The sequence below is a fragment of the Doryrhamphus excisus genome, chromosome 1 (genome assembly GCF_030265055.1).
Source record: "Doryrhamphus excisus isolate RoL2022-K1 chromosome 1, RoL_Dexc_1.0, whole genome shotgun sequence".
Classification (NCBI taxonomy): Eukaryota; Metazoa; Chordata; class Actinopteri; order Syngnathiformes; family Syngnathidae; genus Doryrhamphus; species Doryrhamphus excisus.
The window spans coordinates 7,144,020-7,161,045 of NC_080466.1; the positions used below are offsets into that span (position 1 = coordinate 7,144,020).

A 17,026-nucleotide genomic window follows, 5' to 3' on the forward strand; every position below is an offset into this window, starting at 1 on the left:
ACAGACACATTAGACTCGCCTACCGTCACAGGTACCTTCTTTATTATTACAAGTCAACCAACTGTATCAAAACTGCAGGAAACTCCAAACATACCCAGTCAAAATCTAAAGGCACATCTCTATTGTATTTACATTGCATACACATAATGAGACAAAAGAGAACCCACAATCAATCGTGCTAAACTCAAATGACCCCACAAATACATACTGTATATGTTGATAAATCACACTACTCAAATATATGTACACATGTAGGCTCTGGTAGCAGACATCATATGTTGATATTTATCAGTTACCACTTGCTTGTGGTGTTGACTCTCAGGGAGACACTTCATCAAGGAATTATTAAGGCCAATTTGATGATAGCTGGTCCCGTAAAATTAGGATTTGTAAAAAACAAACTGTCCCAAATGTGAGGCTAACACCATTACTACGCTGAACAAAAGCAACTTAAAAGCAACGTTTCCATTCTTGATGCTAATGCTAAGCTAAGGCAGCAAACAAACAACTGTGTATAATGTGAAGAGAGGTATTAGGTAAAGTTTATGTTGACTGAGCTATCTGTTTTGGGTTTTCATGCTAGGCTAATGTAGCTAGCAAGCTGCTTTGGTGATAAAACAGATTAAATTTAGTCAAACTAAGTACATTTGAGGTGTTTCAGTGTTTTTGGTCTTGATACCAAGTTAAGGTAGCTAACAAGCCACCTCGAGTGGGAAATATTTGTTTGCTTTCTGTATTTCTGGCCATGATGCTAAGCTAATGATCAGTGAGCTTCTGGTCATGATGCTAAGTTTGCTAACAAGCAGATGCTAAAATATGTGAGCCAACATCAGTGTGCTTTCTGTATTTCTGGCAATGGTGCTAAGGTAAGTAAGCAATGCATGTTTATGTTTTTGGCTTTTAATATCATAATTATGACATTTTATTTAATAATTTTGACTTTTTATCTCATAATTGTGACTTTTCATCACATAATTTTGACTTTATCCCAAAATTAGGACTTTTTCATTTCATGATTTTGACTTTATGTCATAATTATGATTTTCTTATCTCATAATTTTGACTTTTTATCTGGTAATCTCGACTTCTTATCACACAAATATGACTTACTGCCTCATAATTATGATTGTATCTTACAATTCTGACTTTTTATCTAATAATTTTGACTTTGTGTTATAATTGGGATGTTCTTATCTCATAATTATGACCTTTTATTTCATAATTTCCAGTTTTGTGTTCCCAGTTTTGATGCTAAGCTAAGTTTGCTATCAAGCAGCTGGCTCAGCCCTACTCAGAGATGACTCTCTCTGACACACATTCAATTGAGTCAGATAAAAAACTATTTGCCCAAGCGTTTTAAGATACTGTATAATCCCAGTCTGGATTCATCACTACCATACTGCTTATGTTTATGTTGTCGTGCTGGACTTTGCTTTTTGTCGACATGCATCTGAAAGTTGTAACACACAGATCAATACAACAGTTGACAGAAAGCATTACTGAAAGCAGTGCAGCTTATATACACCTTGTACCACATAAAGCCCAGTGATCTACATTCACCTTGAATGCACAGAACAATTTGGCTCCTGTTTGTTGAGAAATGGTATAGATATGAGTGTGTATATATTGTATGTACTGTATGCGTGTGCACGCAACCTGTCTCCACAAGAATTTAGTAGAATTTAATACAGAAAACTGAAGTATTTAAAGGAAAACTGCACTTTTTTGGATTTTTTTCCGCAATCCTTATGTGAGACTTGAACGTGCATGTCTTTGTCTTTACTGTGCATTCTAATGATATAAAAACACCTAAAAAGAGACAGCTCAGAATGCACGTCTTTGAAATGATGACAAAATATAGCCACGACCACACATTCTGCTGCTGGACTTTCCATGTATACTACGTACGCTGAACAATACCATGGTTTGACTAGAACCTTTCGTATGACATTCTACTAAATTAATGTGAGAAGTGGTTCAGACGTAGTCCAGGAAGACGTCAGCCGTGCTCTGCAGCAAAGGCTGGGTGGGTGCTGTGGTGCTGCACACTGAGCTCAGCCTTCGTGATGGCACCCTCTGCTGCTCTGATGGCCCTGAAGCGTTGTTCAGTGTTAGGTAAACCTGAGGAATGACACGCACATACGTTTGAGAACGTTTGGCCTACATTTTCAGCTTCAGACCCAAATTCCAAACTTGCTTTCTCCTAATACAAAAGATCATTACAGTCACACTGAAAAGGGACTTGTATATTTTTGAAAAAGGCCTCGGAAAAGGCATTACAACTTGTTCCTCACGGTGTCCTGTGTGGAGTGCTTTGGCAGTACGGTTTCCATGGAATGCTACTAGGTGCCATTCAGTCCTTGTACAACTAGGTAGGAGTCAGCAGTAAGAGATATTTACGACACAATATATTGCCCTGCATTGCAAACAGCCTCCTCTAATAAGAAAATTAATGTGCCGAAAAACAACACTTTTTATGTGAAGATGTACCAGTGACGCTTGAACACTGAGCTATCAGTGATCTTTCCCCCAAGAAGAAACCAACACTGCCATACCACATGCTGACATTTTGAATACAATTAAATATAATCAACAAAGTATCACAAGGCCCGGACATGTGATGTACCCTGATATTAAAATACAATCAAAATCATTCATGTTTTTTTTTCTACTTACATTCCTGGTATTTTCTGACAAAAGGAGTTCAGTTCTCTCCACCAGTTTTCTAAAAGGGGGTCTTTTCAAGGGGTCCTGATTCCAGCATGAGAGCATCATGTCATACCTGCGGGGATCAGATTCATATTTTTTGTAGTTAACCCATCAAAAAAAGGCATATTAACATGAAAATAAATTATTGGAGCTTACATCTGAGTGGGTGCAAACTCTGGTTTGCTCATCCTATGGCCTTCTTGAATCAGTCGGTAAAATGCTGAGCCCACCTGCATCCCAGGATAGGGACTGTTACCTACATCACACACACACAATGTGTATGATAAGGTATGGTATGGAAATGGAATACATACTTTTTGGTATTCTGAAACTGATCAAAATGAGCATGTTTACCCAAAGAAAAGATTTCCCATAGCAGGATGCCATAAGACCAGACGTCACTCTCAAATGTGTAGACACAATCGAAGATGCTCTCGGGAGACATCCACTTGACTGGGAGACGTGCCTGCGGGAATAGAGACAACATTACAATTTTGTCATTTTCCCCTCTAATAATTAACCTAAATGATTGTAAGTTATTGCTATAGCAGTCTAAACAATTCCCATAGTTGATGAAATCAACACTAACACAATTTTTTCAAGATTTTGAATGAACATTTATACAGTGTATAATCCCGACTCCACCCACTGACACAGAGTGACTGAATGACTTATAGGAGGGTTCACTCACTCTGTTCATTCCGCTATATTAGTGCAAATGAAACTGTTTTTTGAATTACATTGAATCTATCAGGAAAAAAATATTCTTCAAAATTGAAGGAATGATATTATGGAACCTGTGTTCTGTGCACAAATGCAGAAAGGAAGACAAATGGAAAGAAAAAGATGTGTTTACTGACGTTGCCTCGGAGCACATAGCTAGAATCGGTGGTGATGTCCCGTGCCAAGCCAAAGTCACAGATCTTGGCCACCCTGCCGTGAGTCAGTAGAACATTCCTGGCTGCGAGGTCTCTGTGGATGCACTGCACGCCCACATATGTACGCCCACACAAACACACACACACCAACGGGCAAACACAAACACGGATGTGAGTATTATTGACTTTGGAACCGGTTCTGCTAGTCACCAACAAACTGAATGTTTGATGCGTCTTTTGTTGGATAAGACTGTGATGGCTTCTTGTAGACTTACGTTTTTTGAAGTGATGTATTCCATCCCTTTGGCTACCTGGTAGGAGAAGCTGAGAAGATCTTCAGAATCCAGAGAAAGCTCATCTACATCATCTAGAAGACATTAGGCACAACATTATTTACGTATAAAGGCTGGACTGTGGATGTGCAGTTTTGCTGCAATGCATGATGGAAAAGTGTTTTCTTACCTGACTGGGAGGATCTTTCTTTGTCAGATGGACGCATAGGCATATATCCTGTACCTGCCACCTCTCTGCTGCACACACACATGCACACAGAATTAGAACTATACAATATATGTGAGAAATATATGTGATTTGTACATTTGTACCTCACCTTGTTGGCTGTGTGTGTTTGGAGACATTGCGATAGTAGCTGTCACCAATTTGGGAAATTAGGAAGGACTCTCTTTTTCTGCGCAGGAAGTTGAGGAGGTCGCCATAGCAACAGTATTCAGTGATAACTAAAATTGGACCTGGGGGTGCAGAATTATAAATATGGAAATCTGACTGCAACTCCACAAAACAAATACACTAAGCACTGAGATGCGGATGCTGTTTGTGATTATAAGTAGTTCATTATAGCATGAGTTGACTATGTGAGCAAACACCAATATTTTATCTTAAAAAAAAAAGCACAATTCAATACATTTAATGAGTTTTCATGCCATCAGCACCTGCTTCATCTCTTTCTACTTATATGCTGTCCATCAAGATGCTGCAGTGCGGTCGATGAGAATGCCCAGACAGGTAGATATTATTGCTTCGCTGCACTCAATCTACATCTTCATGGTAAGGCTGGCCCGCCATTGACTTGACTGTCCAATATTGGATTGCTATTAAAAGCATAATAACCGCCTTGCATTGCAGCAAGTTAGTGCTTTTAAGCCACCTCAAGCAGCCATGAAGAAATCAATAATTAAGTCAAGCCAAAGCAAAACCTGAACACAAGACTGAATGTAACTTTTTCTTTCTTTTTGTTTTTGTTTTTTGGCATCTAGGTTCAGACGGCTCCTCTCACCTCCAACGGTGCAGGCTCCCAGCAGGTTCACGATGTTCATGTGGTTGCCAAGATAACTAAGCACCTTTAACTCTGACATCAGCGCCTCCTTCTCTGTGGCGTGAGCATTGTCTGCAGTGACATCATCAGGGCGATAACTGAAGCATCTTTTTAGAGTATCGCTTATTGATTAAACCTTTGATTTCGCTTACGTTTGAGCATCTTGACAGCAACAGTTGTGATGGTGTCAACCGAGCACAGGCCGTATGCTGTGGCTCTTACCACCTTCCCAAAAGCCCCAGAACCAAGCGTTTTTCCTGCGTGGTGACATACATGTTCGTAGTTATTACAAAAAAAATTACAACTCACAAGAAAAACACAAAGCTTGACATGCTATATACCAAAGCGTAGCTTCTGTCGGGAAAACTCCCATTTGGAGTCATATGGAAGCTGGTTGGGGTCAAAATATATATAGTTGTTGCCATGGATACTCTCGATGACCTTCCATTGGATTTGAAATTTTGGTTTCTGTTGAAAAGTGAGAGGAATGAGAGGAGAAGAGTTGGTGCTTAATAATACAGACAACAGTTACATGGAGCAATTCTATTGATAACTCATCAGCAGCCTTAAAATCAGGTGCACTTGGACAATCATTTACTCATTAATTTCATACTGCTATCCTTACAAGGGTTGCGAGAGTGCTGGAGCCTATCCCAGCTGTCTGGCGAGAGGCGCGGTACAGCCTGGACTGGTCGCCAGCCAATCACAGGGCACATATAGACTCATTCACTCACATTCATACCTATGGACAATCGCCAATTAGCCTAGCATGTTTTTGGAATTCAGGAGGAAGCCGGAGTCCCTTTAGAAAACCCACGCACGTATGGGGACAACATGAGATGGCCGCTAACCACTTGCACGCCGTGCAGCCCTCTTGGGCAATCAAATAAGAATTAATAATTCTTCGTAAAGGAGACATAAAGTCATGGATCGATTCTCCGCTGGGGGCATTTTTGTGTGGAGTTTGCATGTTCTCCCGTTGCGTGCTTGGGTTTTCTCCGGGTGCTCCGGTTTCCTCCCACATTCCAAAAACATGCTAGGTTAATTGGCGACTCCAAATTGTCCATAGGTATGAATGTGAGTGTGAATGGTTGTTTGTCTATATGTGCCCTGTGATTGGCTGGCGACCAGTCCAGGGTTGTACCCCTCCTCTCGCCTGAAGACAGCTGGGATAGGCTCCAGCATACCTGCGACCCTAGTGAGGATAAGCGGCATAGAAAAAGGCTGTGTTTTAAAATTTTTGAGTGGCTAAAATGTTGTACTTTACTGTTACATTTTGGCTCTTTGGCGCTATGTAGTCGCTTCAAAAAAAATACAGGCGGATCTTTACTCAAGTAGCTGCCAATTAATGAGCGGAGAACCGTGCTGTGACGGCAGCCTATACTGAATGGCTTCTTGAAACATTTTCTGACGTAGGCATCTCACAAAAACATACTCGGTTGTCTGAGGAGTCTGAGTCACGGCATACGAGTAAGAGAAAGATGTCATCCTGTTCAGATGCGTGTCAATTTAATCTATCTGATAGCTGACTGAGTCATTTCAATTTCATTAGGATACACTTAGATTGTTCAAAAAGGGATGAAGAAGCTCATCTGAGCAGGATGTGTGTGACTTTCTGGAGGCATGACACATGAAGCAGATGAATGAAACCCCTTTTTCCAGGAACCGTCGAGGCACCTCATATTTTGTCAGTAAGGACGATGGGATCAAATCCTTTCTAATATGAAATAGTAACTTAAGTTATTTGGTTCTTACCTGCATGTATTTATAGAGCAGAACCACAAGGAACAGGCAGAGTAAGGCGCCGATGGCCACTATGCCAGTTAGAAGCGGGGTGAACAGTTTATGGGGGACAAGTCGCTCTGAGAGAAGAACAAAGCCACAATGAGAAGGTACACACACAACTTTACACACAACATAGGCTCAATATTGAGACACCGTATTAAGACAGACAGCTGCAGCAGTGGTGTTTGTTTGTGTGTCCTGGATTAGCAAGGCAACGCCATCTAATCCCAGCCTGCACTGTCAGCAAAATCTAATCTCATTCAATCTGTAGCCAGTAACCACACACCTGGCCACCATGCACACAGGGGTCAAAGGGTTTGTTTATGTGTATGCTTATGGCGGGGGTTTATGAGCTAACCGCCTCTTTGCTGTCTGCTTTAATTGTGTGTGTGTGTTGGAGATATTAACGATGCGGTACCGCTGATGGAGAAGAGCGTGAAGGCTTCTTCTCCCTCTGTCGAAGCCACACACTCCAACGTATGGTAGTTGGCGTGCACCTTGCTGATGTTCAATCGGCTCTCCACCTCACTCCTGCTAAAGGTGGACTCTGTCACCATGGTGACATCTACGGTTTCCCATTGGGTGGCATTGGGCAGCTGTGAGCACCTGTGGAGAGGTCATCAACAAGATCACTTGTGTAGCATTGTGTGCACACTATCAAAAAACTCAATATATTATTTTTTTAAAAAGTCTTAGATGTTTGTTGCCAAAAATCTAACCTTGATGCTGAAATTAAAGATTCTAACAACGCTTATTTTGGTGGTCTGCAGATTTAATGCTAATGAACTGTTCCACGAATAACAAATCTTTGGAGCATATTTTCTACTCACCCCAGACTTACTGTAGTTACTAAGGTTTTAAACATATATAAAGTCAAACAACTGTGCCTCCCGTAAAGTCTTACGCCATATTCCGTCAGTGTATAGGTGATATTAGTATAATGTAATACCTTGTGTGAGGAAGAGCACACAGGTACCAACTGATTTTAGGAACTGGATGACCAGCAGCCACACACTTGACCTGACCATCGACTGGCCCTTCCTGGGCGATGATGACTGGCTTACCTTGTAAAAGTGAATAGACACTGTTATCAAAGATGCTCATTTAAACTGTATTAATGTTGAAAAATGACTTACTATTGACATATACTTCAAAGAAATATTCAAAGGATGCGTCTTCATGGCTGGTGAAGAATTTATAGATCCCACCTTCTGAGCCAAGAACTCTCACCAGTCTCAGCTCACTGATGAACCTGAAATAAAGTTGATTTTTTAGTATATTCAGATGTGTGTACTTGTACTGGAATCCTATTGTATGTTACAGTGATACCTGTATTTGTGTTTGTGGATTGTGATGACGTGCTCTGTGGTGTTGAGCAGTCGTTTGTCGTTGTAAGACCAGAACAGTGTGCCGGGTGCCGGATAGGCATCAAACTCCACTCTGAGACTCAGGCTCTCCCCTTCTTGCACATCGGCTCGGATGGGACTTGGATGGCCAAACATGGTAATGAACCCCTTATCTGTATAAGATATATGATAGTTAGCAAACACTGTTTTATGTATTTGACACTAGAGTTGGTCACTTAGGTGCAAAACCTGCATGTTTAGTATTTTTTGTATGTTTGGTAAATGTTGACATCCATGAATGGTCTTATTAATAGTGCATGTTTCTGCCTTTGTGTTATTCATCTTAAAGTGCTTAAGAATTGCTCTGGTTCCACTGCACAGTGCTACCCTCCTTGGTGTACGGGGAAAATTATGAAATCCAAACCGCATCAGCCAGTATGGTACATGCAAACATCAACCATGGAGGAGAATGAAGGTAAGGAGAGCTAACATAGCAGCAGGATAAGCTCATGTTATCAAGTGTGTGTTTATTTTTTTGTCACTTTTGTCATATATTCTCAATGATAGTCATGACAATGTTGCTTTCCACGAATAAGCTCCAAATGTTGAGTGGCATTGTACGTGGTATCTATGTGTCAATATTGGAATCCTGGCATGACGAAGTATGAAAAATAGTACCCGCTTTTGCCAATGAAGATGTATCAATGGCAACAGCTATGCCAAATAGTGGAAAATGGAGGTTAGAGTCCAATTATATCACTCAGATGCCCATTCTGTATATAATTAATTACTATTTTGGCATGGTAACTGCCTCTCATAGCATTAACATACATTTTTTTGTATTTATAGCCCAAAAGTGTCTGTTCAAATAAAATAAACCAAACTATTTTCTTATCCGGGAACTAATTCAGGTTTATGTTAAGTCTGCCTTTTCATGGGTCAATTTTTATGATGTACCAGAAAGTCTTCTCCTGTTTTGTTAGCAGACCGTTTCTGCTGTTTGTTCTGTCATTCTATACGCTCTTAAAACCTGGCTCCCTCTGGTCATGGTCTTGTTGGCAAGTCGTGTCTTGACATGCCCCAACTGGCTTTTTCATTGGATTTTTTCAAGTGAGGGTAGATGTCCCCCTAGGGCACTTTATTTGCATAATATGCAAAAAGATCGTTTTTAAGGCGTGTCAGGGTTTTTTTTTTTCTTAGGTAAGAAAGCAACAATCTTGGTTGCTTTTAGTGCAACACATTTCAGCAGGTGACATCATGTCGACAGTTAACAGCTTTACCTTTATTACTGTGACGTTAACCTTCTAATAGGTCCATTGAAGAAGGGAAGTTGTATCATACATGCATGTTGCATCAATCTTGTTTTTATGAAGTATTCCCCAAGGTTAGATGATTTAAGAAAACTCACATTGTACGTATATGCATGAACGCATAATTCTCACCACAGACATTCAGCTGTAGTCCTGTGGAGCTGCTGCCTCTCTCATTGTGGGCTGAGCAGCGGTATGTCCCTGAGTCTGTTTGGTCCACAGATGTAATCACGAGCCGGGAGCCCCTTTGATAACCATGAGACCCAGGAAGGATGTGTGAGGTGTGGGATTCATCTGGATGCTGCAGAACAAAGGGGGCACAGCTAAGCATATGTGACCAATACAGAAGTACTGTAAACAGGATCTTATACATCTATAAAGGGCCAGAAAAGTTTTTTTTTCTACAACTTTCATAGAAGCTGCCCTTTGCTGGCCTTTATTAACTTGCGTTTGTTCCCAAGCTAATGAAATTTCCTTCAGGCGTGGCTGACTTGTCACATTAAGAAGAACGGGATGGACGCAACCTTTGTTCAGCAAAATCAAATCACCCTTGCAGCCAAATTGCAGCTTTATTACATTTGAAGAAAACGCTCTCAAAGCATTCTTGAGGTTGTACTATTAATATGGGATGTTCAAACATGAGAAACGGATGCAGGCCATGATCAAGTTTGTGCTTTAGTCCGTCTAACAGTTCTATTTGCCATTAACTGACTCTTCAATGGTGTTCTAACAGTAATATGTGTGCCTCGAGCATTTTACTCACTTCTTGGCTTCACTTTTGAGACTTTTCAAACAGTTGCTTTTGAAGTTCATCAATCATCATGAAGGAAAGACCTTGTTCCTCATAGAGACAATCTTTAGCTCACATAATAGTGTTTGTAAAATGTTAATAAGGGGCCGGGTATTAGTGCTGTGTCCACATGGGCAAACGGCGTGTTCCCAGTACTAAAAGCACTGTCTGAATTCCAGCATCAAGGACAGCAGATTTAGATTTTGGACAGCAGACGTGTAATACACTATTACGAGACCTTTAAGGCATATTCAAAACTGTTTTCCTCGTCTCTCGCCTCCAAACAGCCAGGAAGAGAGTTCACGCTGCGTTGATTCTGCATTTAGACACTTCACAGAACAACAGTGAACAGAGTGAGATCCCTTCTAAGTCTTACAGGAGTGGAGGCTATTCACGAGCAATGCAAGGTATTGTAGTAGAAATAAGGAGGGGAAAAAGATGTTTGGAAAGCTGTGGAAAGCCAAATGGCACAGTCCCCATGTGGGAATGTTAACGAACTAAGATGAGCAACATGAACAAGTTGGTATGCCAAATTTATTCCAAAGTGGTAGCAACATAAAAGGCAATAAAATGAACTTGCCCACCTCAAACATATCCAACTAACTACACATTGAGGCGCAGAGCCTTCGTTCTGACAGTCAACACTCACTGAGTCATGTGGTTTGCCAAATAAATTGTATACAAACGGAATAAATGGTATACACTCACATAAAGTCACTGCAAAAGAAATGCTGCTCTTTAATGCAGTTGACAATCCAGCATTCCAAGAAATGCTGAAAACGTTTAACAGACAGTACCAATAGCGTGTGAGAAAATACATGTCATAAACTTTACAGAGTGAAAGAAATATTAAAGGAAATATTGCATTACTATTATATCTTATTATTAATTTTATATATTATCATAACGGTGGCTTATTTGGTATTAAAAATGTTGACAATAACATTGTTTTAGCGTCAATTTGTGGGACAGTAAACATTTCAAATGACACCTGCAATTGGATATCGTCTTTTAGTTTTTGTGTTGACTGAAGTGAACGCTCTAGAGACCCAACCTCAAGAAACCTTTCCAAATTAAACATGCCTTCAGCCTAAATATTTACTTGTCCCTTAAACAGAAACAGCCCGTGTTGTTTCGAGGAATAGCCACTTGATGCCGTGATTGATGCCAACTCACCGCTGTTGAAGGGTAGTCCCACTTGACATTAAAGTCTGGATTGACATTGGAGGAGCTACAAGTAACTTCAAACCTCTCTCCTTTCCGCAAGATAACCTTGCCCCTCTCAGACAATGTGATGATTGGAAGCACATCTGGAACTGGTTAAAAGGAAAAAATAAAATAAATAAATGCATTAGAGCGTCCTACACATTTCCGGCTCCGGAAAGAATTACTTTGGCTAATGTTGCCATTTAAAAGAATACATTTGACAAGCATAAACATAATTTGTATGCATACCAATGAATCCAATTAACTAAAAGAGCCTCAAGAGTGTCATTGGAAAGAAACGAGTTAACCCCACACACATGCACACTAACACGTTTATATTTGCATATATCCTCAATCTTAGGCAGACATAAACAGCTGGATTAATTGCTATCAATAAATGTCACTGACGTCACTTCGCCTCTCGTGTTTGACAAAGGTTGTCATAACTCTGTTTAGCCCAAACATCGTGTGCATGCGTCGTTACAAAGCTTTGTTAAATACGAGGCTCTGCTAATCTCCACGTCCTTCACCACATCCGACTCTGCATCGGTCAAAAAGGAGACTGGTTTGTCTTTGGAAATTGTGATGCAGTGCGGGGATAGATAGAAACATGAAGGTCAACACTTCATTTGTCAGTGATGTTGAGAGTTGTACCAACCTGTTTTATATGCCAGTGATCGCTTTAGGTTTTGTCAATAGGCTTGGATTTTTATTACCTCCACCAAGGTTATGTTTTCATTGCTTTTGTATGCATGTGTATACAATACTATATATCTGCCTACATTGCCAGTGCAAACTATGCATCTACCTGTAATTCGTATTTGAAACATTTTCAAGAAAATTATGGTATAAAACTTAAAAGATAAACTTGTGATAATGGTTTTTGCTTTTGATTAAAAAAAGAAGAGAATGAGCTAAGCCAAATTGTTTGTTATTATTATATTTTACTAACTAAATAACTATTTTACGGACTAATCTCTTTTTACACTTCATTGTGTTGAAAAATGAGATCAATGAGGTGTATATGACTTGTAAATGTCTTTCACCTTTTGCACTTTTGAGTGTTTTTGTCATTTACTATTAACATTGGTTTTGTTTTTACAGCCTTTTAGTTGTTTGACAGATGTTTAATCTGTGCCTACTGCTCTTTGCAGAACTGGGATAGAACATTCATTAATTAATTCATTTTCTACCGCTTTTCCTCACGAGGGTCGCGGGCGTGCTGGAGCCTATCCCAGCTGTCTTCAGGCGAGAGGCGGGGTACACCCTGGAATGGTCGCCAGCCAATCACAGGGCACATATAGACAAACAACCATTCACTCTCACATTCATACCTATGGACAATTTGGAGTCACCAATTAACCTAGCATGTTTTTGGAATGTGGGAGGAAACCGGAGTACCCGGAGAAAACCCATGCATGCACGGGAGGTCATGCATGTGAGGTCTGCGCGCTAACCACTCGACCGCCATGCAGCCCGGGATAGAACATTATGATTCATATTCATTACGTATTCATATTATTCATATTCATTCTACATTATGATAAAACATTACATTATCAGTTTTATGCTTAATTTGATTAATAGCAGAAGAAGTAATGCCACGCTTGGCCGGTGGCTTCTCCTCTACTGATTGCTATTTGTTCCAACATTCGTTCCAACATTTTCCCACCAGCCCCCATTCAGTCTCACACTGTTAGTGCCCAAATGACAAAAAGAAGACGTTCTTTACCTTGCCGTACATCCACAGTATACTGGCTGGATGTCACATTATCTCCACCTCTCTGGCCCACACACACGTAGCACCCCTCAAACTCCTTCCTTGTATTGCCAATAATAACACCTTGCTCACGGTGGGTCCAGTAATTCATATTGGAGGGCAAAGGTCGCCCGTCACATGTCTCCAAAGCCAGCAGGGTGACTTCAGGGTCAGTCACGAGGCAGGGAATGGTGCAGTTCTCCCCAGCCCGCACCAGGATGACATTGACCATGGTGCGCTGGAACGCATTAACAGGGTCTGCGCAGATAAAAGGTGTAGAGTTGACATGGGAGTCTATGAAAGGATACTGTACTCTTCATGGCCCATAACACCTACCTTTCACGTATACATAGATGGAGCTGTGTTCTTGTGTGCTGTTGTTGATGCATGTGTAGCGGCCCATGTGGTAGGCTTGTGCCGCAGGTACCTTGACAACAACCACGCCGCCCTCCCCCACCTCGCCCTCCAGTCTGCGAGCTTTATCCCTCTGCCACCTCAACCTGGACGGCACGCCAGACGTGGTTGCATTGTCATGGCAATAAAGCTCCAGCTTCCCCCTCTTGGGGACAACAATGTGAGGCCCGTTGGGGGAGATGACAGGCTTACACCACACTGGAAAAGAAGACATGGGATGAGTCTTAAAGGTCCTACCCCTTTAATGTCCCAATGTCCCACCAGATCCAGCAGAACGCCCAGTGGCATCAACCCCCAAAACTATTAGACCAGGGGTCTCAAACACGCGGCCCGCGGGCCAAATGTGGCCCGCAGGACACTAGTTTGAGGCCCCCGCCTTCATATGAAAGTTTAATGTGCAAGTTTGATATGGATGCTGTATGGTATCATGTACCCAGAAAAAATTAGTACGTTTGATTAATGTTCATGTTAAAGGTTAAATAACTGTTAATAGTTATCCTCCCTATCTGTGTGGAAGTGGTAAGTTTTTGGCTATTTAAGTTTAAAGGAAATAACTTGAAGGCTACCGTTTAGGTCGCTAGCTCTCTAGTTTGCGAGTTAGCATGTGTCTCAAGACCCTGCAGTTGCGCAATATGTTGTAAATAAAAAGAGTATAAATGTGACTATAGTCGTGTTTTGTCATGTCTACAGGGCTCTAATAATGCTTTGTTCATTTTAATCTGAAAAAATAATTTGTCTACCCACCAACTATATGTGGTTTCTTAAGTTTTTATTATTTGACGTTTTATTATTCTTATTATATTTATTTATTTATTACTGATTGATTGATTTTCTTTATTCTTGATTTTTTATTTATTTTTCATCTAATTTTGTGTAGAAAAATAAAAAGTAAGATATTTGAGAACAGTGGAATGTTTTATCAGAGCTTTTCTTGTAGAAAATTGGAACCAAAGCGAAGTTTTTTTAATTTTTTTGTTTTTAATAAATGCGTTTTTTTTGTTGTTTTTTTTTTAAACCTGATGCGGCCCAGTCTCACCCCACCCGAGCTCCAGTGGCCCCCAAGTAAATTGAGTTTGAGACCCCTGTATTAGACCATCCTTTCTCTGCTGTGTTGGGCTTCTGCCTAGCAGCAGGTGACCATGTGACTTGAGGAAAAACAAACAAACAAGCATAAAGTTTTCAGTAATTAAGTCAGACTATTTTGTCTGTGCATTTTCAGTAGCAGAGCGACCAGCTGAGGACCTACAAAATAATACGATAGAATACTATGCAGAGCTTAATGTGATGATTAAATAGCATACTTTGATTTGCACACAGCCTCCGAAGACATAGTGCTCAGTGGACCAATCAATAAGTATGAGCTGTCTAGAGCTGAGTAATCATTACCTAAGGCCCCTAAAGTCATTCCATTAGGATGAATAAACATTTCCATAGTGTCTTTCTCTTTCCTCCTTGTGCATGTTTGCTGCGTTTTCAAGAACAGGATCTTCATGTGACTGTTGTGCCTTTGGGCCAAGCGCTATAGGATGGACATGCAACACTGACGCTGAAATGTCAATATCTGCTTTTTTTGGGGAGAGATTTGAAAATTACAAATATTTTGACCTTTACTACAGAGGTAATGCAATACGTTGTCAGCTTTATGAAGCTGAACCATAATCAGAGTTTACAGTTTGGAGATATTTTGTTTGTGTAAGACCACCATCTTTGTTCTGCTCAGTGCACACAAGCTATCATTTCGGGCCGATGAATAATTGATTGCTTTCAAACTGACAACACACACACACACCTGTTGCTTAGTGAGAAAAGAAACTACACCTCCGCCCTTTCCCTTCTTAGCGACAAGGTGGTTATGCAAATGAGCTGTGATATCTGTAAACTTGAACTGACAGGTTGAGTTAAAGTGCACTATTAAACACCAGCATACTAACTCCCTTTATTTACGCTTGTAACTCAATCATTACTGCCTGCATTGCCTTTGGAATTTGCTACTACAAATATGGATATTTTTAATACATCCATACTTTTGCTATATTTACTACATAGGCGTCTCAACTCATGCCTTGTGAGCTGTATCCGGTCCAGCATGTCATATTATGATATTATGTGGACCATATTTCACATTTATTATTTACTCTGGTTTTTTGTTTTTTGTTTAGCTTTGTGAGCATTTCTGTAGGACATTTCTCAGCAAATAATTCTCACAAATCATATTAACACAACATATACAGGGAGTGGACATTTAAATAGGCTTACATGCTTTATAGCTTATACACTTATCAATTCCAAATGATGCAATAAAGCAATAATGCATTAAAAATGCCTCCTAAAAGAGAGCAAAGCTTTGGTGCAAGTGTAGCTAAATTTGGCATACAACACTATATAAAGACTAAGTTAACTGTCAAGACAGCGCTGTGTTTTTCTTACCTGTCAGTGGCAGGAAAACCAAATGTGATGCAAAAACAATCCAGAAACATGTCATGCTGAAGTGTTTCATGTTGGCTCTCCACTCTATGTGCCTGAGGCCATCCTGCACAGTAATAATAAAGACTATTACTCAACAAAGTGTCCAGAAAAGATCCACTCTAGAGTAATGAGCTGTAAAGGAAGAGTCTTCTGTGATGGATCCAGTTGGTCTTAAAGATACAGTACACTACTCAGCCTCCTCCTTCTCCCTTTTTCTCTCCTCCCTACATAGGCACCTCCCCCCTGTTTCGTATTGGTTGGAGGCAAGCCAAAGGAGATGAGAAGCACATTACTGGAAATTTACTTGACAATTTCCAGCCTTGCCGCATAATTACAGAAAGAATGAGACAAAACATGGAATTGTGCTCAGCTCACTTACTTTGATGAGGTGCTAAATGTCTTCTCACACATTTTACTTCCGCCTGCTGTGATGCTCATTCTGGGCTCAGGGCTCATTCTGTTGGTAATGCTGGCATTTCATTAGCTACCCCAGTTTAGTAAAAATCAAAATAAACTTTTATAAAGATAATATATCTCTGTCAGAGAACTATTCATATAATAGTTAATTAATTAATAATTAATAGTTATCTTATATGTGACAATATTTACAGATTGTAAACCGATAGCAATGGCAAATTGGTTCCCCTTTTTTTAATTTTAACAAAAATACATCTTCTCAGTGGGCGGCACGGTGGAAGAGTGGTTAGCACACAGACCTCGCTGCTAGGAGACCAGGGTTCAATTCCACCCTCGGCCATCTCTGTGTGGAGTTTGCATGTTCTCCCCGTGTTTTTTTCCAGTTTCCTCCCACATTCCAAAAACATGCTAGGTTAATTGGTGACTGCAAATTGTCCATAGGTATGAATGTGAGTGTGAATGGTTGTTTGTCTATATGTGCCCTGTGATTGGCTGGCAACCAGTCCAGGGTGTACCCCGCCTCTCGCCCGAAGAAAGCTGGGATAGGCTCCAGCACACCACGCCCCCACCCCCTCTTGTGAGGGAAAAGCGGCAGAAAATTAATGAATGAATA

At 40.5% G+C, this 17,026-nt stretch overlaps 1 protein-coding gene across 2 annotated transcripts; it reads right to left on the reverse strand.

Annotated features, from left to right (window-relative positions):
* Positions 1-20: 20 nt before the first annotated feature.
* Positions 21-16,190, reverse strand: kitb (KIT proto-oncogene, receptor tyrosine kinase b). 2 transcript variants are annotated; one of them, XM_058069328.1, is made up of 21 exons: positions 15,958-16,190; positions 13,453-13,728; positions 13,090-13,374; positions 11,328-11,467; positions 9,494-9,662; positions 8,035-8,224; positions 7,842-7,957; positions 7,655-7,769; positions 7,124-7,311; positions 6,676-6,782; positions 5,262-5,388; positions 5,073-5,177; positions 4,882-4,992; positions 4,198-4,336; positions 4,050-4,114; positions 3,863-3,954; positions 3,570-3,692; positions 3,064-3,175; positions 2,866-2,965; positions 2,677-2,782; positions 21-2,121 (listed from the first exon to the last, which is right to left on the reverse strand). In XM_058069328.1, the coding sequence occupies exons 1-21, from the start codon at positions 16,025-16,027 to the stop codon at positions 1,978-1,980; spliced, it is 2,880 nt and encodes a 959-aa protein (XP_057925311.1). In that variant the 5' UTR covers positions 16,028-16,190; the 3' UTR covers positions 21-1,977. The 2 variants fall into 2 exon arrangements, with proteins under 2 accessions (XP_057925311.1, XP_057925302.1); XM_058069319.1 differs by having other exon boundaries at positions 4,050-4,117.
* Between the last annotated feature and the right edge of the window lie 836 nt (positions 16,191-17,026).

Coding starts and splice junctions, on each gene's coding strand:
- kitb (XM_058069319.1), bottom strand. CDS start 16,027: ATGAAACACTTCAGCATGACATGTTTCTGGATTGTTTTTGCATCACAT. Junction 7,770..7,841: donor CTTTGAAGTATATGTCAATA/GTAAGTCATTTT, acceptor CACTTTTACAAG/GTAAGCCAGTCATCATCGCC. Junction 7,312..7,654: donor TGTGCTCTTCCTCACACAAG/GTATTACATTAT, acceptor ACCTCTCCACAG/GTGCTCACAGCTGCCCAATG.